Below are 20,772 nucleotides of genomic sequence, written 5' to 3'. Positions count from 1 at the left end.
TACCTTGTTTGGTAGATACGTGCGCTATATAAGACTTCGATATTATTATTATTATTATTATTATTATTATTATTATTATTATATTACTTGTGTTCTTGGGCATCATCCAGGTGACTCTAAAGTCTATGGTATATTTTGAAGGGGCACCAAGTTTGAAGGCCAGCCCCCGACTTCACGAAACTCATCGCAAGTAGCGACGCATAGTAGGGTTTGCGATGCGTCGCAGACCTATAAGACACGTCGCGGCTGCGACGAGTTTGCAACTTACGACGTGTAACCGGTCGCAACTTGCACTTGCGACGCGTCGCAGCGCTTCGTGAAATCGGGGGCTGGGCCTCCATGTAATTCCAGGCCTGTGTGATGGCTGTGTTGAGTTAAGTTAAGTTAAACCACTTGGTGTTTATTTTAACAGCTTGAGGTTGTATGCTCCCCAGAGAGGAGAGATGAACAGGGATAATAGGATATGTTCAGACAGCGTACTAAGTTAGACCCGAACCGGTTTAACTTTTACGAACAGCAGGGGGTGGTCGTAAAAATAAAACCCCTTTGCGTTCAGACAGCACTGAGTTAAACCCGATCCGGTTTATCTTTGGTTTTAAGAGGTCAAAGAAAACGCGACCCCGTTACTCTAACATCCTGTTTATTGTCCTGTTCATTGGTCACTGTGTGTTTACATAATGATTACAAAGGTCAATGGGTCGCCTGTTGTGAGTTAAACCGGATGTGGTCTTTTTTATTCTGTCCACACACAGTGTTAAAAGATAAACCCAAAGCGGTCTAAAGATAAACCCCCTCCCTGGACGGTTTCTCTTTTGTGGGTTGAACTCAATTCCGACTAACTTTAGATCCGTTCAGACACACTGAGTTGAACTTGATCGAGTTGAACCATGAGTTAAACCAACTTTAGTACCGTGTCTGAACGCACCCATATTGTAAAGTGCCTTGATCTAGCTACTAGGACATGTGCGATATATAAGAGTCCAATAGTATTATTGTTAATTTAGTCTGCAGATTAAGACAAGAGGCTTTGAAATCCACTACTGTGAAGTGAAATCTCTTTGGGGACTTTGAATTTAGAAATCCTGGCCGTCAGTTTGGTATGTATTAGTGTTTGTAATGAAGTCTTCGAAGTGGTGTTGATTAGACACATGTGGAATGAAGGTTATTTTATTACGCACACTGACGATTGTTAAATGGAGATCTGGAACCTCGGGCAGAAGTTAAGAGTCTGTTGTTTTGGGGAAAATTTTCTCTTTATTACAGCAGGAGGTGTTTGGGCATTCTGGCAGAGCGAGTGGGGAAAGGAACCATGAAAAGCCTCCTAAACTTTATATACATGTAGGAAGTTATATGATTGCGGAGGATTGAAGACTGTAGGCCCAAATGACGATTGTTGATCACTGTGTCAGGGTACCAATCTTATCTTGGTATTGAGTGACCATATAGTGGAGGGTAGTAGAAGGAGGTTTCCTGTTGACAAGTGAGCCTAGGGAGTACATTGTACACAGATTGTAGGACCGAATTTCGGTTTCTTGCTAACAATGCCCTGTATGTCCTTGGTGTGCACAAATAGACTGTTTCTGGGCAACAGCAGGTAAACTTGTTGATGGGTTTTCTCAGGCTTCAAATGTTCCAATATTAAATTTGCTTTTGAGGTATTCTTAGTTTCAGTGGAAAAGAACAAACAAAATCATCACAATGTACAATCTGATGACATGGTCAACCACTTATAAAGGATGAATTAACAACAGATACACATGTGAATAAACTTCAACAACAACATCACAATGTGTTAAAAATGAGGCACACGACGTTAGTTCCATCCTGACATGCAGTCAGAAAACGCTGGCATTCACAACATGCGGATTGCATTCAGTGGTTTCACACTTCAAATAACCACAGGTGCACAAAGAAACACAAGGCCATCTCAATGCAGATCAATCTGTTCTTTATACAGGCTTTCAAAAAGAACTGATTTAAGAGCTGAACATGCAGAGGTGGGCTTTTAACTTAATATTTACTGCACAGGGTTAAAGGAATGTTGGTTAATATGTGTTAGGGCAGACAGCGTGGGGATTCAGGAATCATCATCGGTTTCCGAAACTTACTTCATAATGGGAGCTATTGATTTCTTGCCTCTGTAGAAAATAAATAGTTTGGGTTGAAGTCTGTCATTATGGGAGTACATATCGAGATAATGTTGCAAGAGTTTTCTGTAAGTGGTTTGATGACCCATTGTGTTTGTCAAGGTGATTTATCGGTTTGGGAATGGTTGACAGTGTTTAGCCAATAAACCTTTCTATTGCAACGTCACAGCCCAAGTTTTTGCCAACCGAGGTTGGAAAACTACGGAAAGCCATCCATTCAAAACAACAACAGATCACTACTGTTTGTAACAATGTTACCAAAAATATTCAAACATTGTGTTGAATTTGTTGCGAAAAAAAAGCAAAAACACATGCGAGGTACATGTATTATTCATTTTGTTTCACTGAAAGTTTGCAGAAAATATTGAATTTGGTATATTAAAATTGAGTGTTTTGCTAACATTCAGCTGTCGATGCCAACCAGCTCAGTTTGTTTATCAACAATGGAAAGGTTTATATATTTGCTCTGCGTGACAAAGTCTTCCTTGGTGAGAAAATGGTATACTTTCACCAGATAGGATTCCCTTACGGAAAGAAAAATGTGAGTATCGCCACCTAACACTGAAAGCAAAACAACTTATGACTTATGATAAAAATAGAAGACACCACATCAAGAATCTTAAACCAAGATGGCGACTGAAGGAACAGCGCCCTCAAGAGTCATTTTTGCGAGATACTCTACTGTTTTGAACTTGACATTGACTTAAACCCTAACCAAAGTAAATAAACACATTATTGGTGTTGTATGTTATCTTGAAATCTTGACTTACAAATTAATGTGTTCTTCCAAAAAACAAAAGTCCTATTATTCCATTCACAAGACGAAATTTGTTACTCTTATTTGACCTTAACATTTAACTATCCCCAACCAAAGTAACCTATTGGTGTTGTATGTTGTCCTGAAATCTTGACTTGCAAACTCACATATTCTTCCAAAAAACAAAATCATAATATTCCATTCTCAAGAGGAATTTTTAATTATTGCCGAAAATGAAAAAATGACTAAGTCTCACTTACCTATCATCTTCCTCTACCATTCCCATCAGTTGTTTCCTTACCACGCAGACCTGTTTCTGGAAGTCTGGAATTGATTTGATCCGAGAGGTAAGGTCTGCTATTACCTAAACAAAAAATACAAATCAATTAGTCAATAGTCAGTAGTATACAAATATTGAGTGGCTCAGAGTAGAATGGGAGGAATATTATCGCAAGGTAAAATTTGGACCGTTCCATTTCACGAGGCGAACCACGAATTAAAGCCACTCAATATTTGTTTTATATAACTGACATATAGATCCTGGTCATTTGATGTATTTTAAAAGTATAACATTATGAAAAATCACACAAATTACTGACAGCCAAAAAACATAGTGCCGCGTAGCGGCAACAATGCACAAATTGGATCACAACCTTTTGCACGGTGCGGATGGGAGTAATAGTGAATGTCACGTGAAGTAAGTTCCACCAATCAAATGACAAGGATCTGTATGTCAGTAAGATAATCAATTTTATTGTCACACATATATTACACATATGCAGTGAAATTCACTTTGGTTTGCGAGTCTAAAAACATTAAAAAGTAATAAAACCATGTTAGGCTACACAATAACAAATAAACAATACGCGCACATTACGCAAATGATTGTTTTAACAAAATACTTTTGCCTATTTTATTTATCATTACAGATGACCACTGGAATTGACTTGATCCGAGAGCGGTATGCTATCACCTTAACAACAAATCCAAATAAAGTCAAAGTTTGAACAAAATACTTTTGTTATTTATTTTTTATCATTAAAGCCATTATACACTTTCGGTGCAGACAAAAACAAAAAAGTTCACAGATTTACAAATAATTTACAGGGTTTACAGTATTTGACATAGTTTGCCTTCTCGCTCTCATTTTACTTTTGCCTAAGTCGTCAGCAAACGCTTTTTTATTATTTCTCGATTTCTTATTCTTATTGTTATTATTGGTAGTATTATTATTATTATTATCATTGTTATTATTATTGTGCAATTAGTGTTCTCATCATTGTTGTCTTCGTCATGTCTGTCTTCGTTCGTTTTGTCAGTCCGTTCGTTCTTGTCCCCGTTTATTGTCTGTCCCCAGGCATCCCTACATGAGCCTCGGCTTCCAGATGATGCCTCCATACTCTATGTATTTATTTTTTCTCACCCTCATTAAATAGCTTTGTTTATTGGTTATTCCTTAAAAACATTGTTTGTACTCTGTTTTCATGAAGTATGGAAATAAATATCAGTTTGAATGAATGAAGGTAATGGTGAAAGACTTCTCTTGAAATATTACTCCATGAAATGCTTTACTTTTTGAGAAAACATTAAAACAATTATCAATTCTTGACAACGCGAATTATGGATTTATAGTAAACACATGTCATGTGCGGAAACAAGAGTGGGTTTTCCTGTTATTTTCTCCCGACTACGATGACCGATTGAGCCTAAATTTTCACAGGTTTGTTATTTTATATATAAGTCGTGATACACGAAGTGTGGGACTTGGACAATACTGTTTACCGAAAGTGTATAATGGCTTTAAACAAATCTATAGCCAAAAACTAATGGTGTTTAGGGGTACATTTTCGCGGTTGTAACCAATAACTGTTTCAGTCAGTGGCCAGTGATCAACCAACTGTATGTTCACCCCAAATAGTTATTGGTTACGATTGCGAAAACGCAACCCTGACGGTCCAGAAAGTTTGGCCTTTTGTCGCCCCCGGTACTTACTCTTGTTAGGACCGTGTGTAGTGTTCTGCAGCCAGGGGCATTGGGTAGATATGGATCCAAGAAAAACTCCTGGATATGTGGATGAGGGAACAGGCAGATCTTGGAGAGGAGTGAGGTCACCTGTAAGTTGACCTCGTACGTCTGTTTGTCAACAAAGAAATCAAAGCAAGAGGAATGAGATATAAAGGTATGCAACTGTGAAACTATTGATCACATGTGATGTAAAGCTTTGACATAAAAAGGACTGGACGAGTTTGGTAAATACTCAAAATAAGTATATGCATAAAAACTTAATTGGTAACAAGCAATGATAAGCTGTTAATAGTAGTATAAAACATTGTGAGAAACGGCTCCCTCTGAAGTAACGTACAGTTTTTGACAAAGGTAATTTTTCAAACAAATATTAAAAGGAACGAAAGGGCACAAAGTTGTGCAACAAGGGTGTTTTGTCTTTTGTTATTTTCTTGCAACTTTGATGACCAATTGAGCAGATTGGTTATTTTATGCATACGTTGGGATACCCCAAGTAAGTATATTGGTCTTTAACAATTACCAACGTTGTCCAGTGCCTTTTAACCGGCAGATTTAGATCTCGTGTTAAAATGTTGAACACTTCTATACATAATCATTTCAAATAGTTACCTGATCCAACATCCTTGACAGCTTGTCAAAGAGAATTTTCAGAAAGGCACCTTCGTAAAATGCATCATTGGAGCAACGGTCTAAAGGTGTTGGGTAGTTCTGCCAATCGTAGGGAAGACAGTTCACTGTACACTCGCGGAACTGTGTAGAGAAGACAAACACATCAAACAATTGAAGAGTGTAGTTGAAGAAAATAGATTTATTAATCTTCTTCAGGCAAGGCAAGGGATAATTTTTGTTTCTGTAGTAAGTACATTGATATGTTATTTACGCCATATACATGCATGAATTTGAATTTTTATATATTTTTCAGTAATAATAACCGTATTTATTACGCGCCTTTTGCCAAAGGATACAAAGCGCCAGGTATTATTACTGCAAGGAGTGGGACGAAGTTTGAGATATAAGACCTAATCCTTAAGCACCATGTAATGGTTTACAAGGTGCTGTGGCGCATTATGCTGCCAATCCAGCCAGGAACACCGGGGTGAACCCCTTCTCTTTTTCGATAAGTGCACTGGGTTCTTTTACATGCGTTTACACAACACATGGGACCAAAGCGGCTTTACGTCCCATCCGAAGGACGAAGCAATGGTCATGCGTCTTGTGTGTCTACCTGGGGAAAGCATCGTGTATATAGTGCTTATCACATAATTGGGTAAACATGGGTGTATGGGGACTCCTTGGTTAAGAGGACAGAGGGGTTGATTTGCCCCAAATTTTACACAGATAAAAACATAAACTTGTAACAATTTCTAATACCGGGTAAAAAAGTTTGCTTTCTCTGTCAATTTTGTCTTGTTCTTGCTGTGAACGCATTTTCCGCTGTTTTGCCTGAATTTGGGAAAGCAGTTTCCTCCCTTCCCCTAGGTCAAATGTATGCGCCTATTGGTGTAAGGGTAAAACTTAACTAAGATCACTGACCAGTCTATGGGCCTCTCTGAGGTACATGTCATAACCAATGTCACCGGTAAGATAAGACGATCTGGCTTCATCGGGCATCAGATTCAGGAAACTACAAACAGAAAGAACAAGAAAAACAAGGGTTGGCATCTTCTTCTGAGTGTTTTGTGCATGAATGAAGAACTTTACATATGTCTGCAGGAAAAACTGAATGGAAAATTGAAACCCTAAAAATCTAATTTACTCATTACGACTATAATGTCTTGTGAGGTTTGTTAGAACACCATGTACATGTACCTGAAGTCTCTCTTTGAGTTGTGGTGGCTTTGAAAATAAATAATACTAATAATACTAATAATAAGACTTGTAATGCGCACATATCCACCCTGCTGGGTGTTCAAGGCGCAGAAAAGAACAAGCTCCAATTTCAAAGAGCTGCTAAGCACAAAAAGTGGCTAAGCAAAACAAATTATCCTTACCAGAATAAGGTTAACAGCCCAAATACCATTTCACATGTACCCTCTGTAACTGGTACCCTGCTTTTTTTTGCTTAGCGGAAATCTGTTAAGCAGTATTTTCTGCTTTAAGCAGCTCTAAGAAATTGAGCCCAGGGCCCAATTTCATAGAGCTGCTGAGCACAAAAATTTGCTTAGCATGAAATTTCTTCCTTGATAAAAACAGGACTATCAACCTAATTTCCATTTGTTGCATATTGCTTTTTACTGGTATTCAGCTGTTGGTTGCTTATTCTGGAAATCATGTGGAAATATGGTTGGTAATCTTGTTTTTATCAAGGAAGAGATTTCATGCTAAGCAAACTTTTGTGCTTAGCAGCTCTATGAAATTGGGCCCAGGTTGTTACCGTTTGGATCAGTATGCTCTGATCATTTTTAGAAGAAAGCTGGACTCTGATCCCCAAGAATAAGTACTGTGGATGTTCTATAATGCACACAGAAGGGGACCATTGATAATGATATGAAAGTAAACCAAACCTATTGACAATCTTGTGAATACTAGGCTGCTCATCTGCTTCTGAATCGGACAAAGATGCTGAAGGAGAGAGCGGGGTCGCCTTTACTTCTTCTGTTACTGCCTCTGCCACCGAGGGCGCCTCACCGTCCCTCATGGGGGAGTCAGGCTCGACACCAGGACTCTTCGGTCCATTGCTTATTGCTGTGTCTACTCCGCTATCGCTTGAGGCACTGTTACTTGACCCCTGGTCACTGTTGGGTTCCGAGTGTCCGGACCGGCTGTGGTAGCCGCGAGATAGGAGGTTGCGGAGAACAAGGTTGGTAATGATGTGGCGATTGGATTTGCAGAATAGCGTCTCAAACAGCTTCAGTGACATTATACAGATCTGTAAAATGTAGAGAAATTGAATTTGTTTTTTAACCCTCCTAGTCTTGCTAAAATTTTAAAAGAAATTGCCTCAACAATCAAGTATTGATGTATATGATGGCAAGATATGAACTGAACTACAATTGTACATGTAAGTGTGTTTATCCATCATCCAAAACCACAGTGGATGATATTATGGTAAAACGGTACGGAAAGATGACTGTGTAAATGCATTCGCCACTTCACTTAAAGTAAAAGATAACTTAGCTTACCAAAAGTAGGTAACTAGCAAAAATGCAGTTTTATGTGCACCATTTTGACATCTTTCCTGCTATTTTTTTAAGCTATTTTTTTCTGCCTAGGCAGCTCTATGAAATTAAATGTCCCTGAGATCATATTGCAGGTAGGCCATAGGGTTTTAACCTAAAACCACTGTTTGAAATAGCCCAGTAACGATTTGGCAATTTAAAACAAAATAAAACAATCACAAGATTCTAAAGTTATTCTGAAGTAAAGTTGTCACCTCGTCAGATAAATGATCACATCTCTCTATCAGGCGCTGTCTCAGTTTGCTGCCTCCCTCCCCCGGCTTCTCTGGCTGTGTGTCTTCACATAGGATGAACTTAACCAGTACATCAAGGAGAGCGGGGGAGGAAGTCATCTTGACAAACTTGACCAAGTGTGCTGTGCTGGTCAAGATGCCGACCTCGGACCTGAGATAAAGAACCAGTACAATTGATAAATTAATAGACTGTTTGATGAATTGAATAAATTGATTAATAAACAGACTACATGTATAGGCCTCAAAATAACCCATGGCAACCACAGTAATAGACCGATCCATTAAGCTTCGCTCCATTGCGTATTGACCAATCACAACGCAGCGAAGGTCCGACGAATAAGGTCCGACATGCGTGCGCATATGCTTGGCGCGCGTGGCAGAGCTGAGCAGAAAGGCATTGGAGAGGCTCACGTGTTCTTGCTCACACGTGCGTCGTGGGCGGAGCCTAATGGATCGGTCTATTGCCATGGTGCCCTGTACCCTTTGCAAGGTTCCTGTACAAAGTTACATTTTTGTGCAAGTGCCCCTTACCTGAGGAAAGTTGCTGTGCCCCTTCAAGAACAAAGTTCAAGGCTTGGACTATCATGGTGAACTAATAATTAATGACTACACTGACTTGAGAAACTGATGAATTGATAAATAGCATGACATGACAAGTTCATTAATTGATAGATCAGTATTGCCAAAGCATTCAATTTATCGCAAGAAAAGCCTATTTAAAAAAATAATGCTCAGAATTAAATTTCCCAAGCATCTTAGACATGTTAGAAAAAAAAACTATGATAAATAAAGTAGAAAATAGAAATAGCTGTTGCAAACAACTTACCAACCAAAAGGACCGAGGTTATAAATGCAAAAAATAGATAATGGAAAAGTAGAAAGAAAACACTGCAGTGGATTGCAGAACTTTGACCAAACTACTCACGATTGCAATAAGAGCTGCTCCATGATTGGCACCAGGAATCGCTCCTTGATCTGCTTGGCTAACGCCCGAGCAACGATTGGATGAGCCTCAACGATCACCTGATCGCAGTAATCGTACCAAGACAGTAATGAGATGAGCTGTCGTTTACCAGGGAACTTGTTGGTATCCTCCCCGTCGCTTGACATGTATAAACTGGAAAGTCATAATTGGAAACACAAATGCATTATCTTCTTTGCCTACGTTTTGTCTCTTTGAATACAGACAAGTCCACAGTATTCATCTGGGTTATCGTTTATATAAGCTAAATCGTTTTGCTAGTAGGTATACTCTCCTTGAATCAGGATAGGGTACAGTATTAAAGGCAGTGGACACTATTGGTAATTGTCAAAGACTAGCCTTTACAGTTGGTGTATCTCAACATATGCATAAAATAACAAACCTGTGAAAATCATTGAGCTCAATCGGTCATCGAAGTTGCGAGATATTAATGAAAGAAAAAACAACCCTTGTCACACGAAGTTGTGTGCGTTTAGATGGTTGATTTCGAGACCTCAAGTTCTAGATATGAGGTCTCGAAATCAAATTCGTGGAAAATTACTTCTTTCTCAAAAACTATGGCACTTCAGAGGGAGCTGTTTCTGACAATGTTTTATACCATCAACCTCTCCTCATTACTCGTCACCAAGAAAGGTTTTATGCCAATAATTATTTTGAGTAACTACTAATAGTGTCCACTGCCCTTTAATAATGTTGGTTATTGTGATTGTTGCTATAGACGATGTGACCTGTGACATCACAAGTTTACAAAAGAGCTACAAAGCCTGGACTTCCTGCAGGCAAGATTTGTACACAGCCTAATGAAAAAAACCCCATTCTTATCAACTTTTGATATTATGAAAGGGGGCACATCTCAAAACTTGTCCAGGGGTCGATTTCACAGAGAGTTAGGACTAGTCCTAACTTGGGACTAGTCCTAGGAGACATACAAATTGCATGGATAGTCCTAAGTTAGGACGAGTAACTAGTCCTAAATCGAGATAAGACTAGTCCTAACTCTTTGTGAAATCCACCCCAGCTTTTACTTTCATAACACTTGGATTTACAGTATGTGGAAATTATGACACAAAATGTAAACTTTCCCATATGACCAGTGTAGTATCTTGCCTGCCAGACGAGCCAAAGAATGTACAAGGTCACATTTAGTGTAAACAAAGTTCACATGGTCTATAAGTATACTCTCTTTGAATCAAGATAATGTACGGCACTGGTTAAGTAGACCAAACCGTTGGCTCTTTTAAGAGCCAACACATCTCCAAAGGGGGATTTACCCATGCTTACAAGTTTACTCAGTAATAGTTACCTTTTAACACTATATTGGGTAAACGTCTGCTACTTATAATAATTATGCGCAAATGTTTGATAACAGGGCCCTTTTTCATAAAGCTTTTGAGCAGGAAATACTGCTTAACAAATGTCTTTGCTACGCGTAAATTGATTGGGGGACCATTCACAACAATGTAAACTTGAGGTAATTTTGGCTGGTCACCTGTTTCTGGTATGAAGCAATACTTTTCTGTGCTTGGCATGTTTTTTTTGTGCTTACAGGTTTAAACTTACCCCCACTTTGCCTCCACACTATCAACATCCACAGGATCCATGGATAATGGAAGAGCGTTATAAAGGGTACAGAGTCTCTCGGCAAGTAGAGTACAGAACTGAGTATGATCCACAATACACTGAGCAGCGTGCTTCTCTGGTAGGGTAGCACATAACATCAATCCCTCGCATGCCTTCACTGCTATTCTGCTATCCTGTAAGGTAAACACACTTTGTCAGGTACCTTCTTTACAAAGTGACAATGACTTACCTGTTCGCATTTTTCTATATAAAGGTACCAGACTATTTGTTATACTTCAAGCCTCAAGTCGGTTACATCATGGCCCAATTTCATAGAGCAGCCAAGCACAAAAATTTGCTTAGCATGAAATTTCTTCCTTGATAAAAACAGGATTACCAACCAAATTTCCATTTGTTGCATATTGCTTGCTACTGGTGTTCAGCCGTTGTCTGCTTACCCTGAAAATCACGTGGAAATTTGGTTGGTAATCCTGTTTTTATCAAGGAAGAAGTTTCATGCTAAGCAAGTTTTTGTGCTTAGCAGCTCTATGAAATTGGGCCCAGGTTGAATGGGAGAGAAGTAATTTTGAGTAATTACCAATAGTGTCCAGTGCCCTATAAGACAGACATGCCTACTTACTGGACTTTGCACGAGGGATACAAGTGAGTTGACCAGACTGAACTCTGGTTGTGTAAGATCTTCAACACTAGACTTGCTACTTCCAGACGAGCTACTCCGACCTTTTCTATTATTCTGTCTTGGAGGAAGCTGTCAAATCAAAAACAAAACAATTGTCAAAATGATATTATCAATTCATATTTCATCAAGTAAACAAACCACAAGGGATTCCTTTTTAACAAAACTCATTAAGCCTGGTTCATACTTCGTGCAAATGCGATATGAATGTTGACGTCACAAATTTGCAACAAATAATTCGCAGGGGTTGAGTTGTGCTCAACTCTCTTGCAAATATCCCTAGCAAAAACAGAGTTGTGGCGTCAAATTTGCCTTTAGCCCAATTTCTACTGGATGAGTCAACTCCTTCGCGCACCATCTATTTTAGTGATAATGGACACATTATTTATTTTTTGCTCATTTTTTTTGTAAATAGACCCCCTAAAATAAATGTCATAAAAGTACCCTCAAGATTCCTCTTTCCCATTCTGAAACTGTGTGGTTATCAGCTCTGCATTATCAACCACCGAATATACATTGTAATTATGTCTGTGAGAACAAAAATAATACCGTATGCTGGTCCGCCATTTAAAAAACCACTCGTCAAAACCTCAGAAGTATATTTGTGTAAAGTTGCCAGTGCACGCGGCGCACAACTCATTCCACTGGAAATTGTTGGAGAACGTGTGCAAACGTTGGCAACGTTTGCGCGAGTGGAACACACCTACACGTATGGTGTAGTAAGCAGCTGCTAGAGTTACCTCACCTCTAGGAAGAAGTTGACCAAGTAGGGACTTTCTTTGAGTTTGGAACACACAGTACACAGGAATTGAATCTCTTCTTTCTCAGTCGGAGCCGCTCGGACTTCACCACACACTTTGATTAATCTCTGCAAGAGGTTGTAAAACAAAGAAAATCAAAATAAACACAGGCAAATGTAAACACTGAAATAGCATCATTAATTTCTCATTTGAACATTTAAGCTCCTGGGCCCTGAGCTACGTTAAGCCGCCGATAGTGCTTACAAAATTTCTGCTAATAAAAAATAAGCAGGAAACCAGTCACCAACAGTACATACATCATGGTGTTTTGGCTGGTAACCATTTTCTGGTATGGTAAGCATACTTCTGCAAATGATTGTGCTTAAGCAGCTCTACAAAATCAGACTTTATCTTGATATAGAGCACCTAATTTGTTTTACTGTGAGTTGTTTTACGACAAGATGATTTTTTTTGCTTTGTTTTGGTTTCTGGTTTATTGGAAGTTATTCAACTTCTTGACCCATTTTCATGGCTCTGCTTAGCACAGAATTTTTCGCTTACAGTTAATAGACCTTTGTGCTTTACAGGGCACACTGTAAGCAAAGAATTCCGCGGTAAGCAAAGCCATGAAATTGGACCCTGGTTTATCCACATTCAACATATATTTTTGTATCCTCCATTTCTTTAGGGGTTCAACAGTCTGCTTGGTTTGCTAGCAACAACTTTAAATGATAGACATCCTTACATGAACAGGTTTGTAGACGTTGACGTGGGGAAGAAGAGGTTGCCGTATCTTGCCAAGAAGATTCAGGAAGAACATCAAGACGACTTGCTTCATGCCGGGAGGGCACTGGTGGAACAAGCAAAATCACAAACGTCAATTTCAAAGGGAAATATATTGTACATGTATCAAGGTAAAAGGTGCTTTATACGTATTATCATTGGGTGGGTTCGATTAGCTTCCCTGGGTCGATCCTGGTCTGCCTTCGGTACGTTCAAATGATGTCATTCCAGAGACTCACCCGGGTTAGCCCTCAGTGACCTGCTTGTGGAACCGGGTCACTTGGGGCTGGCCCGAGGTAAATTACGTCACCAGGAGAGGGCAGATGTGATCGTTCGATTAGCTCTTGTCAGGGGCTCACCCGAATGAGCACCGCGGGGTTGACACGGGGAAGCTAATTGAACGCACCCATTATGAAGGTAGTTTGTAACGGTGAGGGTGGAATGGAGGCAGGGGAAGGGCTGGGTACGGGGGAGAACCGGGTTGGAATGGGAACTCACATCCGCTTTGCCTAGAATGTGTAACATCTCCAGTATCTTGTTTTGTAAGAGGTACTCCATGCACGGCCCTGTCTGATTATCCTCCATCTGCAGTTCTTCCTGAGTCAACAAGGCCAGCATGTTGTCAAGGTGAGATGGGATGTTGCTCTCTTGTACCGGTTTCTTGTCATCTGTGTACAAGAAAATTCACAGGACATGTAGACATTGGACACTATTGGCAAGTACTCAAAAATAATTGTTAGCATAAAAAATTACTTGGTAACGAGCAATGGAGAGGTGATGGTTCCCGCTGAAGTTACATAGTTTTTGAGAAAGAGGTGATTTCTCATTCAAATATTAAAAGGTATTTGAAATCACACAAGTTTGTGCGAGAAGGGTGTTTTTTCTTTCATTATTCTCTTGCAACTTTGATTGCTCACAGATTTTTTTTATTTTATGCATATGGTGAGATACACAAAGTGAGAATACTGGTCTTTGACAAATACAAATGTGTCCAGTGTAAACTTCAATGGATTCTGAGATACGAGGAGAAAGTGTATCAGCCAGACAAGATTGTTGTATAAGTTGGATTTTTGATGCAGGGACTCACCTTTACTGTTGTTAAAGTAATGGGTAGTGGCCTTCCAGTGGAAAGTGAAATCTTCAAGGAGTGTTTGAGTCGGTGCAAGCTGTCATAGGGACAAAATAAATCAATAAATGCATCAACATAAAAATTAGCAAGTTGAACAGGACCTTGAAACATGAAAAAGGGTCCGGCATTCTTTCTTATCTGAGTAAAAGACAAATTCTTGAGGAAACGCTGAATCACAGAAAAGATCTAAGACAATGATGGAAATATATCTAAGAATCACCAAGGCTAGGGACAGCTTTTTTAGGTTGGTTAAGTCCAGGGGTCAGTTTCACAAAGCAATAAAATCCATGGTAAGACAAAATGTTAGTATTACCATAGTGATTTACATTGTGACATCACACTTTACTAAGCAACTCTGATTGATTTGCAGTTAAGATCAATCTTAGCTCTTTGTGAAGTCAGTCCCAGGGCTTGATCTCACAAAGAACTGAGATCAATTTCAAGTGCAAATCAATCTTGACTGCTAAGCAATAATGTTGTCCCACAATACAAATCACTATGGTAATAATGTGGCAACTCATCTTAAAGGAACACGTTGCCTTGGATCGGTCGAGTTGGTCTTTGAAAAGCGTTTGTAACCGTTTTTTATAAAATGCATATGGGTAGAAAGATGTTGTAAAAGTAGAATACAATGATCCACACAAACATGCCTCGAAATTGCGTGGTTTTCCTTTTACCTCGTCGACTAACACGTCGGCCATTTATGGGGGTCAAAATTTTGTCTCCCATAAATGGCCGACCATGTTAGTTCGCACAGTAGAAGGAAAACCACGCAATTTCGAGGCAAACTTGTGTGGATCATTGTATTCTACTTTTAAAACATCTTTCCAACCATATGCATTTTATAAAAAACGGTTACAAACGCTTTTGTTTTGACCAACTCGTCCGATCCAAGGCAACGTGTTCCTTTAAGTTGATTCTCAGTGCTCTGTGAAATCGAACCCAGACTTTCTTTGTAAAATAATTATAAAAAAATTTCGGACTGAAGCAATTTGCTTGATTATGATTTGGGATTTAGTGACACAACATGACCACGTAAGAAAAGGACTGGTGCTGCAAGACCACAACAAGCTACGAGATGAAAATGTATGACACAAGATGACATTGACAATTACAAGTGCTGCAAGTATGTACATTACACTACAGCACTTACTGCAGGAGTTACATGTACATGTATATTACAAGGGAACAGTGCAAGGGACACGAGACATTGCACTGCCAAAAATAAATTTCTTATTTTGAGAAAATAAAACTTAAAACAAGTTATTTTTTCTAGGGAGTGACACAAGAAATTTTTTCTAATAGACAAATTCTTGTTTTAAGAAACCTTTTATTAGATCTTTTTCTAATGTTCTTGATTTAAGAAAGCAAAAGTAAAACCATTTTCTTAACTTTTGTCAAAATAAGAACACAATTTTCTTAACTTTTCTCATTTATGTTTCTTATTTTAAGAAAAACTGCAAGGAAAATTTTCTTGTTACCATTTTCTAGGAAGTGACGCAAGAAAACCTCTTTCCTTTTCTTGAATCAAGTAATATAACCCCTTGACGTTGTTAAAAAAAAAACTGTATTCTTGTTTCTTTCTCAACTGTTGTTACATAAACAATCGTTTTGTTCTAAAATTTTCTAAGTTATGTTTCTTATTTTAAGAGAAACTGCATTATTCTTGTTACCATTTTCTAGTGAGTGACACAAGAAAACCCTTTTCCTTTCATGAATCAGGACAATTAACCCCTTATGGGAAATGTATAATAAAACAATCTTTTTTTCTTTTTTCTGGCTGAGGTTTTCTTGGATTCCAAAATAAAAGATTTCATGTACAAATTAAAAAGATCTTTTTCCCTATACAAGAAAAAATGTTGTGCTTAAATGCACAATAGGGCTAACATTTCTTGTTAAAGGGTGTGTACAACATTGTCAAAGACAACACACGTGATGTGAAATAACAAATCTGTGAAAGCTTAAGCTAAGTTGGTCTTCAGAGTCATGAGAAAACAGTGAAAAAATGGTTTTAACTTTTTTTGAAACATTAGATTTAATCCTGCAGGATAAATACAGTTGTTTTACTCATTTCCTAAAAACTATGGCATTTCAAGCAAAACTATTTCAAGGGAAGTTTTCCACCATGTCCATCTTTATACCATGTAAGTTGTGTGCAAATCTGTAAACATTTATATTTTCAACTTCACCAAGGTTGTACACACCCTTTAAAGAGTGCATAACATGGTAATATGGAAATAAAAGAGTTGTGACAAGGTGTTAAGCAACTGTTTAAAACTGGCAGAGTCATGGCCGCACAATAAAGGACCTTGCCGGATTAATGGGACAGCTCAGGAGATTGTAACAAGTAGCTTGAACTCTGCATCCAAAGGGGGTGGTGGTCTTGTTGATGGTGTGGGCAACTTAACTGTTGCCGAGCTACTTCATGCTACATAAATCATCGTTATCATAATGTATTATAACATTTACATGGTGTTAATATTTGTCAGTTAAAAGTCCTTTGTTTCAGGACATGCAGGATTACCTTTTTTTTTTTTTAATCACACTGTATAGTTTGCTCAGGTCAGTATTTCAATTTTAACAACTTTGTTTTAAAATTTTGTCACTATCATAACAAATGAATTTGTATTGCTGCTCTGCAAACGTTTTTTAAAACCAACTCCTTATCATAAATGCCAATGCGATAAAAACAGTGAACTTTGGGAAAACTCGCTGAATGTCACTAATGTGAAAATTTCAGGATTACCATTTTTTGAATAACATAGTTTTCTCAGTTAGTTATTTCAACTAACAACTTTGTTTTAAAATTTTGTCACTGTCATAACAAATGAACTTTTATTGCTGCTCTGAAAACGTATTTTCAAACCAACTCTTTATCATAAATTCCAATATAAAAAAAATAACTGTGAAAGCATTGGGAAAACACGCTGAATGTCTAGTCAGTCCTGCGGGAAAAAAATTTACAGGCTAATAATGTAACTAATGTGAAAAATTTTCAAAATTGCTTGCAGCCACTTTGTAGGCTTTTGTCTTGTCCTGAGGATGAATGTTGTCGTTGAGGATCCGTGTCTGTATAAACAACAGAAAGACATCTTGGCCTGATGGATAATTCAGGTTGAAAATGTAGTAAACAGCCAGCAGGCCAAGTATGGCCAAGTTCCATTCACCACAACTCAAGGGTGTCATCATCTTGCCGCCCACTGCAATTAATAAGCTGTCACCAGCTTCAATAATTCTTAGTCCAGCTGTATTCCTGATAACATAATCTGGATCCTCGCTACTCTGTGAAGATAAAACAATGAGGCATGTTTCAAAAGGGACATTTTAACATTCTAGGGTTTCAAAATGTTTTTACCTAAAACAGTCCTGATTTGCTATCGCATAAAAAATTATGCTCATTCCTTAATTATTTTATTCATGTAAAGGGGTTTTCATCTGAAGAATTGCATTTTCTGTTTTCACAAAGAAATGGGTGTGTCAGTATGAGCGTGATCACATGATACACGTGCCCCTTCGGTATGTAAAAACATGTTATACAGATAGGTGTAAAAAGTAGGTCATCACATTTTATTTTCTCACAAAAAGATGGCATTGAGCACATTCCGTGTTCATGACGGGATGGGCACATGTAAGTACATGTATGCATGTGATCACATGATCTGCCGTCTCTTCACTATGTAAAAACATGTATACAGGTGGGTGTAAAAGTAAGTCATTACAATTTTTTGTTTTTACTAAGGGACTCGAATTGAATTACATGAAAAGCCAAATCCACAATATTTGAAGAATAGAAAGTTTGTAATTCTTAAACTGAGCTTCTTGAAAAGGCCATCCTTATTGCCCCTCTTTGACGGGAAGATGCCCTGGCGTGCCTTTAATACTGAGCGCACTTTGGTGTCTGGGAAAAAGCATAAACTTTAATTTATGGTGATGCTGTACGGCCATAGGGTACAGCAGATAAGTATTTTTCAAAGGGAGCAGGAATGCTTTGACGGGCCTGCATGTCCAAAAAGCATAGAACAGTACTTAAATTGAAAAAAATCACAATTCCAACTCTGAGTGGCCGATCTAATAAAAAACATTCTGACTGTACTGAATTTTGAAATGCTTTCTTGTACAAACAAAAGGATAAGTGAAATATTTTACATAGCTTACCAGTATCAAAGGAACTTGGAGGTTTCATAGCCTGGAGATGGAGCCCATAGAAAACCAGCTGGTCCCACATTTTGTCCATCTTTGACAGAACTGTCTCCACAAATGCAGGATCATCCGGTGCAACTAAACGCCCTACTTCAGAAACTGTAAATCGTAAAAATTAGAAAAACAAGTCCAAAAAGTCAAGCATGTCATCGGACACAACTTTTCTATTAAGTTGTTGATATTATTATTTTGAGGAAAGTTTAAATTTCAAAAGTGAAAAGGCCTGATGCTTTAATCCTGTTGGTCATCTTTAGGGCCAATATGACATAGAAACAATGACAGACAAGCAACAGCTATGCTCGCTCACAAAGAAATTGGGACAAATAAGGGAGACATACAATTTTTTGTATGGGCAGACAAGAGAAGAAAACAACAGGTGTGAAGGATACACTGCAGAAGGCACAAAGGATTTTACTGTGAAATTGATTGTGTATCAGAAAATTAAAGGTATCACTTATAGCTCTTACTGTGTAAGTCTTGTATTCAAAGTGTCAGTGTGACAACCCTAAATCACAAAAAGTATTACACGTTAAATTTTACTGTAACAGTTTTTAACTCGCATGTTGAACAAACTTGAAGCATGGGTAAGCCTTAAGAAATTTGGACACCCTGCTGGCTATGTCCCCTGACAAATTCTCCACAAAGTACCTACGACGTGGAAGTTCCAGTCTTAGCAACTGTGTCAGCACAGCAGCGTTTGGGGTTTTCATCTTGAATTGCTCTTGAAGTTGGTCATAGTGTTTCTTCAGTTGAGATTTGGCGGATTCTTCTAAAAGGAGAAAAAAAAACTACATTTAACAAAAAAAGATAAAAGGAATTTGCAGTTCCTAGCTTCCATATCCTTGCCATTACTATACATCATTGGCGGAGAGGACAACTTAGTTGTAGCAGTGTTCATACTTGTTTGATTTTACATGTTTGGGGAAGTTTATGCTCAATCGGTAATTGAGTCACAAGAAAAAAGAAAGAAAAACAGCAACAACAGCTTTGAACAGTGATGTACTTATGCTAATTTTGATTGCACACAATTGAAATAATCCACAAATGCTTAAAGAGTGAAATGCTTAATTTAAGATTGTTTTTTTCCCAAAAGGGATGGAATTCTTACTGTAGCTGAAGGATTGGCATCCTTATTTGAATGAAAATCTTGCATTCAAGATAATTAATGAAGTCATCACATGTTCTGAAAAAGAAGTGGTTCAACAGATGAAAAACAAATACAGAGAGATAGATCTAGGACTGGAGACAGTAAACAGAACTGATGTGATGGCGGACAGCCCTGCAAAAACCTCTTCTGGAAAACTACAAATTGAAATGACACAGCTTACCCACAATGTAGCTTGATGCTTCTTTGCTGAAAGTTCCTTGAAAACTAGTTTCTCCTGTGTTGATGGCTGGGATTCCTGAAGTTAAAGCTTCTTTGGTGAATTTGGCAGTTGAAGATTTCTTGCTAGTAGGAACGCCTTCCAAAGCAGACCTTCGTTTTTGAGGAGCGCGACTCCTACCGCGCTCCTGGGGCTGTTTTCAGGTGCGCGATCGACAGCGCTCCTCCGCGATCATTACGGTGTATTTTATTTATAACACAAAAGCAGATTTCACACCAGTCGTTGTTACTTTGCGGGCGACAATAAATAAAAGAAACATTGAACGCTAGAGGTCGCTTTGGAACGATGCACTAGCGTGATATTAAACGCCCTCTATTGGTAAAATCTACGCGAACCAGCAATAAACGCATTGAGACGAGACTCGACGTGTCACATGGGAGTTTTAGCGCATTTCCAGGCGGCGCAAATGCGAGGGCGAAGCGCATCCTGTCGGCGTACGTAGCTTAATCAACATCTGTTGTGCAATCTCGAGATTGAGCAGCGCAATTAACAGATTGCTAGCTTAACGAACTTGCAGCCGGGTACATTACGACACTACGTACATACATACACACACACGCTGCTGTATACACGTCGTCCGTGCAATACTAGAACTACTACTAGTACTAGATCAACGACGTATTTTTTCGTAAGAAAATGTGAATTTTCTTATGCTTTATATCAAATGTGAAAACATTTTAGAAAAAAGGAAACATAAAACCTTAAAATCGTGCGGTATTTTGTCACACGGGAGTGGGATCGGGGTTGTTTTATTTTATTTTGTCTGTAAATTTTATTTGTGTACGTCCGAGTCCGATCCGACCTGACCATTTTAGTAATCATAAACTCGAGTATGCTATCAAACAAATTGAGCTCCTGGACAATCTAAGAAGAGTGATTTTTTAGGAGCTCAAATTCAGCTCCTGAGTATTCTCAGGAGAGCGATTAAAAGAGCTCCTTCTATTTCTATAAACGA

General features: G+C 38.5%; 1 protein-coding gene across 4 annotated transcripts in view; it reads right to left on the bottom strand.

Moving 5' to 3' along the window:
* Window positions 1-20,772, bottom strand: part of LOC139940428 (FHF complex subunit HOOK interacting protein 2A-like) — a 37,972-nt gene that overhangs the window by 5,706 nt on the left and 11,494 nt on the right. For 3 of the 4 annotated variants that reach the window (XM_071936669.1, XM_071936670.1, XM_071936667.1), the window contains 14 exons: window positions 14,191-14,269; window positions 13,602-13,771; window positions 13,066-13,170; window positions 12,326-12,448; window positions 11,524-11,652; window positions 10,884-11,077; window positions 9,267-9,458; window positions 8,303-8,492; window positions 7,434-7,798; window positions 6,463-6,553; window positions 5,539-5,679; window positions 4,897-5,037; window positions 3,165-3,268; window positions 2,109-2,138 (listed from right to left, as the gene is read on the bottom strand). In XM_071936669.1, coding sequence (XP_071792770.1) covers window positions 2,109-2,138; window positions 3,165-3,268; window positions 4,897-5,037; window positions 5,539-5,679; window positions 6,463-6,553; window positions 7,434-7,798; window positions 8,303-8,492; window positions 9,267-9,458; window positions 10,884-11,077; window positions 11,524-11,652; window positions 12,326-12,448; window positions 13,066-13,170; window positions 13,602-13,771; window positions 14,191-14,269 — 2,054 coding nt within the window. The remainder of the gene's footprint in view (window positions 1-2,108; window positions 2,139-3,164; window positions 3,269-4,896; window positions 5,038-5,538; window positions 5,680-6,462; window positions 6,554-7,433; window positions 7,799-8,302; window positions 8,493-9,266; window positions 9,459-10,883; window positions 11,078-11,523; window positions 11,653-12,325; window positions 12,449-13,065; window positions 13,171-13,601; window positions 13,772-14,190; window positions 14,270-20,772) is intronic. The other variant, XM_071936668.1, reaches the window with a different exon arrangement.

This window comes from Asterias amurensis, chromosome 8 (assembly GCF_032118995.1).
Source record: "Asterias amurensis chromosome 8, ASM3211899v1".
Taxonomy (NCBI): Eukaryota; Metazoa; Echinodermata; class Asteroidea; order Forcipulatida; family Asteriidae; genus Asterias; species Asterias amurensis.
The sequence above is the reverse complement of the archived record's forward strand: the minus strand, read 5'-3'. Positions and strand labels throughout refer to the sequence as shown.